Raw genomic sequence first — 9,024 nt, 5'->3', positions numbered from 1 at the left:
ATTGAGTTTGCTGGCACTGCTTGTCTTCGCTCTTTTGACCCTTCAAGCACTATCTGTCCCCTTCACTTGATGCTACTGTCGACTGGAATGCAGACACAGGTGCCACATCCCACATGACCCCTCATCGTCACTGCTTCGCAATTACACTCCCAATCGCATCCCTATCAAGCTAGCTGACAACACCTTTGTCTACTCTGCTGGTGTTGGCACTGTGGTCTTCAACCCAGTCCATTGATGGCAAGAGCGTTAGACCTGTCGAGTTTTCAAGAGTCTTGCATGTCCCTGACCTTCGCAACAACCTGCTCTCTGTGCTCTACCTCACTCGCCACAGTGGCTTCCATGTCACCATTGACTCCACCAAGATGTCATTTCAGCGTCCCTGCAGGCACCACATTGTTGGTTGCACCCATCAGCAGCAGCAATGCAGCATTCTTAGATGGCTCCACCATCCCTCTCTCTGAATATGCCTCTGCAGCGACCACTCTACCTCTGGACTTGGACCTATGGGCACAGGAGACTCGCCCCACCATCACTTAGCAGGTGTCAAGAAGCTTATTGATCATGACATGGTCACTGGACTCAAGCTAGATTCAAAGAAAATGCCAGATCCCATCTGTGAGCCATGCTTAGCTGGCAAGATTGCATGCAAAACCCATTCCCCTCATCTCAATGGCGTGCTACTCGACCTCTGGAGCTTGTCCACACCGATGTGCATAAGGTCCCCTACCCCAGCTTCTCTGGCTATCGCTATTGGGTCACGTTCATCGACGACTTCTCTCGATTTCGCTTTGTGCTCCCTATTAAAGCTAAGTCTGATGTCTTTGAGGCTTTCAAGACATTCAAGGCCTATGCTGAGAACCAGTCAGAGCGAAAGCTAAAGATCCTCAGAGATGACAAGGGAGGGGAGTACATGAGCAACGCCTTCATTGAATTCACCACCCATTGTGGCATTGAGAGGCAGCACACTGTTCGTGCTAGACCACAGCAGAATGGGGTTGCTGAGAGAGCTAACAGAGTCCTCTCTGAGCGACTCACTGCTATGCTGGACGAGTCTGGGCTTCCCAAGGCCTTCTGGGGCGAAGTGTCTTGCTGCTGCTGGTCCATGTCTGGAACAGATGCCCTACTGAAGCTGTAGACAGCGCTACGCCCTATGAGCTGTGGCATGGTAATAAGCCTGATGTCTCACATCTTCGAGTTTGGGGATGCACTGCCTATGTGCACGTCCAGAGGGACAAGAGAGATGGACTTGGCTCCCACATGGAAAAGTGCGGTCTTCATTGGCTACCCTGCTGGCTACAAGGCTGGAAGTTCTACAACCCCACCTCCAAGAAGGACAATCATCTGTGTAGACCAGCTGGAATGAAGGTCATTGGCTCCAAGTGGATATTCAAGGTGAAGCGCAATGCTGATGGCTCTATTGAGCGCTACAAGGGCAGACTTGTTGCCAAGGGCTACAACCAGCAGTCCTGGATTTGACTATGTCGAAATATTTGCTCCAACTGTGCGTATGCCCACCATTCGTGTTGTCCTTGCTATGGCTGCCATCCATGACCTCCACCTTCGCTCCATCGACATCTCACATGCCTATCTCAATGGGGAGATGGACTGTGACGTCTACATGGAACAACCTGAAGGCTTTGCTGAAGGTGATCCAAAGAAGATGGTCTGCTTGTTGCAGAAGAGCATCTATGGCACCAAGCAAGGTGGCAATCGCTGGAACAAGAAAATGCGCTCTGTTCTGGAGTCTATTGGATTCACCCAGTCCTACTCTGATGCCAGCATCTATATCTATGTCAAGGGTGAAGTCAGGATCATCTTGCCTGTCTTTGTTGATGACATGACCTTTGCATCGAAATCTGCTTCTGCAATTGATCAGATCATCAAGGACTTGTCTCAGCACTTCAAGCTTCGAGACTTAGGCCCTACCACCCAGCTTCTAGGCATCAAGATTGACAGGGATCGCTCCAAGCACTCCATCACCATCTCCCAGCACCAGTACTGCCTTGACATCCTTGATCGCTTCAGCATGGCTGATTGCAAGCCTGTCTCCACTCCCATGCAGCCCAATCTTCGACTCACTCGTGCTCAGTGTCCCCAGACTGCTGATGAGACTCAGGACATGCGATCCACTCCTTACCTTGAAGCTGTGGGTGCTCTGATGTATCTTGCCACCACCACTCGCCCAGACATTGCCTACACTGTTGGCTGCCTTGCTCGATTCAACTCTAACCCTGGCCCTGCCCATTGGCAAGCTGTCAAGCACCTGCTCCGCTATCTGAAAGGCACTGCAGACTACTCCATCACCTATGCTCCTGATCCCAATTCCATCGAACTCTTCTCCACATTCTCTGATGCTGATCATGGTGGATGCAAAGACACTGGTCGCTCCACTGGTGGCTACCTGGTCAAGATTGGCCTTGGTGCTGTCTCCTGGTCGTCGAAGCTTCAAAGCATTGTGGCCTTGTCCACCACTGAAGCTGAGTACATGGCTGCAGTGGAGGCAGGCAAGGAGATCCGCTGGATGCGAAATCTCTTGTTTGAGATGGGCTTCCCTGCCACTGCACCCTCTGTCCTTAGGATCGACAACCAGAGCGCCATCTCTGTGGCCAAGCACCCAGAGCACCATGGTCGGATGAAGCAGCTTGATCTCAGCTGGTATTGGCTTCGAGATGTGGTGCACAAGGAGATTATTGCACCAGTGTTTGTGCCCACTGCTGACCAGCCAGCTGACATCTTGACCAAGGCATTGGCTCGACCCAAGGTGCAGTTGTTCTGCCAGATGATGGGACTGAGTAGCTTGAGGGGGAGCTGAGATGTGTAGAGGTGCACAATCAGGGGGGAGTGTTAGTTGTGGTGATTGAGCACCTTATGGTGCGAGTTATTTGTGTTATGATGTTGCTTCCTCTATTGGACTCTCACTTAGCATGTGATGTGAATTCCTTACTTACTTAGGCAGTGTTTACACTTGTTTACATAGACTCGCCCATAGGTAGCAAGTCCTGTGTTGGTTGCTCTTTAGCAACTGACACTGGACTATAGGTATAGTACACTCATTAGTTTATACAACACAATAGCAACTGACACTGGACTATAGTCCTGTTCACTCTCATTAGCTCACTTCTGGCTTGGTTCACTTGGTTATTCTAACATAACCTAGGTGTAGACAACAACTTATGAAGAAAAATAAATGCAGGAACCTTAACGCAAGACCACAGCCATGTTCAAGGACAAGTTAAACATGTTTTTACATATCTTGATCTTTGTTTTACCTTTGGAAGGCACCACTCTGTTTTTGGTTTGATCAGATTCACTTGAGCTCTTCTTTTCCTTTTGTCTTCCGCTTTGATTATGCACTCGACTTTGCACGTCCCTGAGTCACTACTCACATGGACGCTGCTCACTGGTACCTGCAAATGCATGCGATACCAATCCAAACTATTTGCGCAGCTTACACCAAAATTGGCCAATGGGTCAATACTGCCCTTCGCACACAAGTTGGAGATGCTGCTCACCTGGGGGCGCAGCAAAATGAGTGTTTGAGGTTACTGACACTTGTAGGACAGGCAAGTCATTATATGTAACACCTATACATCTTCTGACATATATGCAGCACGTGGATCTCTTCTCTGCTGAGGAGGGTACCACTATTGAGACTAGTATTCATAGCATGATCAGTCACCTTGACAAGGCTACCCGACACTCATCTGATCCTGCCGAAACATCTCCTTTGACCATTGCTTGCACAGTGCGCACAGGAGGTCAAGGGCAACCAAGATATGAAATTGACCCCACTGTTTTACAAGCTGTGTTACAACTTTGAGGGCCAATGGATCTAGTGTTTGTATTTGGCGTTGCACCTCGTACAATCCAGCAGTGTGTGCCCTCGAACATGGTTTCATTCAGCCAGGGCCACCTGTATATGTTGACTATGTAGCTGATGATGGGTCAATTACTCATATCTACATGTCATCAACAGCCCCTACATCCAATCTTTCTGATGAAGAATTGGATGAAATCATGCAGCAGGTACTCAAGCTTTTTCCAAAATTTGGGAGACAGATGCTCAATGGGGATTTTAGAGTCATATGCACGTGTTCATGGGGCACCTACCACAATGTTTGGGGCACGGAAGATCCAAAGGCAAGTCTACTCAGTTCCATGACCGAATTTGCTCTACCATCATGATGGTCAACATGGTTCATGTATATACATTCATGTAACACCACAGTATTTCCTGAAGCATCACATAGCTCTGATTCAATATAGGCTTGTAATTCATGCATTCATAGATGGCTTCTCACAATTTGTCACTGGCATATGTGTTAGTGACAATAACCATGCTGAAACTGTTCTCAACTTATTTCTGGACATCATTTAGGAACATGGTGTACCCAGCTGTGTATGAGGTGACCATGGAACTGAGAATTTGCATGTCGCAGAGTGGATGGAAAATCATAGGGGTGTTGAATGAGGTTCATATATATGCTAGCTTGAAAAAAGTAAGATAGTGGAGACTGCTGTGATATATTTCATCATGATGACCTAAAAAATTAATGAAACTCTCATCTGACTGGATTACACCTACCATCTGGAAGCAAGGTAGCTGAGGAGTGATACATTTGTGGGATAGAACTCGAAGAAAGTCTGTACCAAGGCCAGTGTTTGCTGGCTAGTGCCCTTGGATCGTAGATAAGTGGCGCCAAAATTGGCTGGTCGGCATATGATTGGCCAATGGTAAAGGTCATGTTTCCATAGCCAGCAGTACCTGGATGGTGTCAAAGATGTTACTGTAAGCACATTTAAACCTCCAGTCACTAACCAGTCTTTGCACTGTTCAAACACAGAATTCTTCCATTGGGAAGTAAAATCAGATTTCCCATCGTCCGACCCTTGGGTAAGGCATAATCATGCTGAGGCTAAAAATCATGTGTCAACCACCAAAGCAAGTTAAGAAATGGACAAACACATATGAATAAGCAAGTGAAGCGACCTTGGATAACATGAGGATGAAAGCGCTGCCAACCCACAGCAAAGCAACAGCAGGCGTTCCAAGTTCACCAGTGGTCTCATCCAAGCCAGTGCAAGTGATAAGGTTCAGAATAGGCAAGACAAGGAAGGTATGAGGCCATAAGGCCATGCAGAAATTATACACCTTCACAGAGTCAAACATTTGAAGCAAGTAGGGCATGATGCAAAGCTGAATAGCAGCAGCAATAGCGCCTGAGGTGGCAAGAGAATATCCAATTTGCGATGCCTGCCCAGTTGTTAGTTGACCACACCTGTTCGGAGCATGTAGTGCTTATGTTAAGACTGTGCTCAGGGGTAGGACAGAGTCTGAGGGGCTTGGCCTCAGCTTGTGCGCTGTGCCCCATACCTGGGTATGTGCCCCTAATTTTGGATTGTTAGTCCGACTTGAGTTCTATGAGCTCCGACAGGACATTGGAGCGGAGGTCCTCCGAAGGAGGACCAATGGACTACTAGATAAGTGCGGGAACATTGGGCGGAGATTGGTCCGCCCTAACAGGGGAGAGTCGGAGGGCCACCGCAGACGGAGCCAACAGTAGGAGTGGAGTGGAGGAGACTGCTCGGGTGAAGTCTGAAGCAGAATGGGCATACAGAGGACAAAGGTGGAGGAGCGGCCGACCTAGGGAGTCAATCCCCTAGGCCAGCAAATAGGAGCGGTCAAGGGTTTTTGCCCAGGAACAAGAACAGGAGAGCAGGGCTTAGAAAAGGTAATATTCAGACTAAATATCTACAGACAGATGTACATATGTTTATATACTCTAAGTAAGTAGCATAGCATAGCAGAAGGCTATGTGCTGAGTGTACAGAATTACTAGAAGGATGACTGAGACATACAAGAAAATGCTCGGAGAACAGTGTGTACGCGATGGATCAGTAATCACTCCGGTATAGGAATTACTGGTGATCCAAAAGGAGGAACTATGATACTAAACGGGGATAGGACCAGTTGAGTGGTACCTAGTCTAGGAGTGGACCGGTGAAGCGGTCAGGCAGACTAATAGTCGGGTGAGGCGATACAAGAGAAACTGGAGGAACCAAGTGGGTCAGAAAAGCAGAGATGGTGGAGGGAGTAGGAGTAGGAGTAGGATTGGTCAGACCAATGGAGCGGAGGAGTGGAGCTCCAGATAGGGTCGGAGGGTAGGGATATGGTGTCGGAGGATATAGGGGTAGTGTCAGAGGAGCGGAGCAGAGTTGAGCGGAGGTAGCAGGGCTAGTCCTGCTGAGATGCACTTCATGCATCGTTGGAGAAGGAGAGATGGAGCGGACAGGGGAACAGGGGGTCGGACCAATAGTAGGGATGTCTATGAACAGTGTTGGGAGTGGCTGAATCGGGTATATGACAGCTTACTGAGAATGCCAGACTGCCGGTGTTAGGTACCATGCTGGGCTCAAGAAGCGGAGGGGTCAGGGCTTGGCTTCAGCTCTTGCGCTGCACCCTTAGCTGAGTACATGCCCCAAATTTGGAGTGGGTCTGATGTTGTCCGACAATAGGATGAGTGGACCACTTTGATCTGCTTTGAGGGTCGGGAGGTAAGTGCTAATGGTGGCTGTCATATACCAGATCTGGGCACCTCCAATGCCACCTGTGAGCATCCCCACCCCTGGTCTGACCCCCTGTTTCCCTGTCCGCTCCATTCCTCCTTCTCTGACAATGCACTGGGTGCATCTCGGCAGGATTAGCCCTGCTACCTCCGCCCGACCCTGTTCCACTCTTCCGACACTACCCCTATGTCCTCCAACATTATACCCCTTCCATTTGACCCTATCTGGGGTTCCGCTCCTCCGCCCTATTGGTCTGCCCAATCCTACTCCTACTCCCTCTGCTTTTCCGACCCGCTCAGTTCTGCTCATCTTGTCCCACCCAACTATTAGTCTGTCTGACCGCCTCACCAGTCCACTCCTAGACTAGGAACCACCCAACTGGTCCTATCCCCATTTAGTATCATAGTTCCGCTTTTCGGATCACCAGTAATCCCTATACCCTAGCGATTCTGATCCATTGCGTACATACTGTTCCCCGAGCCTTATTCTTGCATGTCTCAGTCATCCTATTGTACTTCTGAGCGCTCAGCACATAGCCTTCTGCTATGCTGTGCTCATTGCTTAGAGTATATAAACATATGTACATTTGTCTGTAGATACTCAGTCTGAATATTACCTTTTCTAAGCCCTGCTCTTCTGTTCTTTGACTTGGGCCTGATCCTAGTCAACTCCTGTTAGCTGGCCTATGGGATTGACTCCCTAGGTCAGCCACCCTCCAATCCTCCAATCCTCTGTTCCCCCATTTTCCCGTTCCCCCATTCCCCCCGTTCCCCCGTTTTCCCTATTCCCTCAATCCTCCGTTCCTCCACTCGTCCAACTTCCTGTGTGTCGGAGCTAAACCCCACACTCTCACATCCATCCCCTCCATTCCGCTCTGCTTCAGACTTCGTCCGAGCGGTCCCTTCCACCCCGCTTCTACTGTTGGTTCCGACCACAGTAGTCTCCCGCCTCCCTCCTGTCGGGCGGAACAACCCCCGCCCGACTTCCCCATGCTCATCTAGTAGTCTGTCGGCCCTCTCTCAGAGGACCCCCATTCCAACGTCCTGTCGGAACTCATAGAACTCATGTCGGACTACATTCCGAAATTAGGGGCACGTACTCGGGTAAGGGGCGCAGCGTACGAGCTGAAGCCAAGCCCCTCAGACTCTGCTTTACCCCTGAGCACGGTCTTAACAGCGGCGGGCCAACTAGGAGTGGAGTGGAGAAGGCAGAGGTTAAGGTGGAGGGTGGATAGGAGCAAGGGGGATGATTTGGTAGGGGTGGAGAAGTAAAGGGGGAGACTTTAGAGCATGGCTCTAAGTTGGAGGTGACAACAAGATGAAACTTGTGTCCAGAGGAGGCAAGGTCCTACTGAGAATTCTCACAAGTAGAAACTGCAAGAAGACAAGTAATATTAAGACTGAGGAAAATATCTAAGTACAGGATATGTTATATACTTCTAAGTGTGAGGCAGTGATTAGGAGGCCTATGTTGTAAAGCTATGTACCAAGGATATAATTTGTAAGTACTTACACAGGCGAAGACATAAGTTGGAGCAGATATCAATATGTACACGTCGGATCAGTGATCGAGCGGTAAGAGGAATTACCAGTGATCCGGAAGTAAGGGTCTATGTACTGAAGGGGAAAGTATATATCTAAAAGGGGAGAGAGCTTCCAGTTGAGTGGAGACGTTCTAGAAGGTGACTGGTTGGGCAGTCGAGCGGAAGCGTAGGGGCAGATGTGGACTGTGATTGGACAGAGTGGAGGATGGATGGAGCGGAGGTGGTCGGAAGGTGGAGTGGATATTAATATTGGAGCGGTCGGATCAGGTATATGACAGGTTCCTAGTCTAGGAGTGGACCAGTGAGGCAGTCGGGTGGACTAATAGTTGGGTGTGGCAATACAAGTGGAACTGAAGGAACCAAGTGGGTTGGAAAAGCGGAGGGAGTAAGAGTAGCATCGGGCAGACCAATAGGGCAGAGGAGCGGAACTCCAGATAGGGTCGGATGGGAGGGGTATAGTGTCGGAGGAAATAGGGGTAGTGTTGGAGGAGTGGAGCAGAGTTCAGCAGAGGTAGCAGGGCTAGTCCTGCTGAGATGCACTTCATGCATTGTCAGAGAAGGAGGGATGGAGCAGACAGGGAAACAGGGGGTCGGAACAGGGGTGGGATGTTCACAAGTGGTGTTGGAGGTGCTGGCATCCTGTCATATCCCACACCTCTGGATCCGGAATTCCTGATCTTCCCCACTAAAGTCCGGTTCTCCATCCTGTTATTCTGCCTGGCGCTCCGCCTTCATCTCTGTACTCACCCCTAGCTTCTTTTAGAATAGCTATTGCTCCGGCTACCAGTTATATCCTTTCTGCTATGCTTACTGATCCATCTGTTCATACTTCATTTCTGACCTCACTGCTTTGATCTGTATACACTTACTAATAGACTTTCCACATGCTTCGTACATAGCCCTTACTTTGCTGA

At 49.3% G+C, this 9,024-nt stretch overlaps 1 protein-coding gene across 1 annotated transcript; it reads left to right on the top strand.

Annotated features, from left to right (window-relative positions):
* Positions 1–3,386: 3,386 nt before the first annotated feature.
* EDB91DRAFT_1090039 (uncharacterized protein) lies at positions 3,387–4,185 on the top strand (the record flags this gene model as incomplete). The annotated part of the gene is made up of 3 exons (XM_041316618.1): positions 3,387–3,554; positions 3,611–3,758; positions 3,935–4,185. 3 exons carry the CDS (start codon positions 3,387–3,389, stop codon positions 4,183–4,185), a joined length of 567 nt encoding a protein of 188 aa, XP_041168453.1.
* Positions 4,186–9,024: the final 4,839 nt, after the last annotated feature.

The sequence above is a fragment of the Suillus paluster genome (genome assembly GCF_016628075.1).
Source record: "Suillus paluster strain FC165 chromosome Unknown EDB91scaffold_487, whole genome shotgun sequence".
NCBI lineage: Eukaryota > Fungi > Basidiomycota > Agaricomycetes > Boletales > Suillaceae > Suillus > Suillus paluster.
The sequence above is the reverse complement of the archived record's forward strand: the minus strand, read 5'-3'. Positions and strand labels throughout refer to the sequence as shown.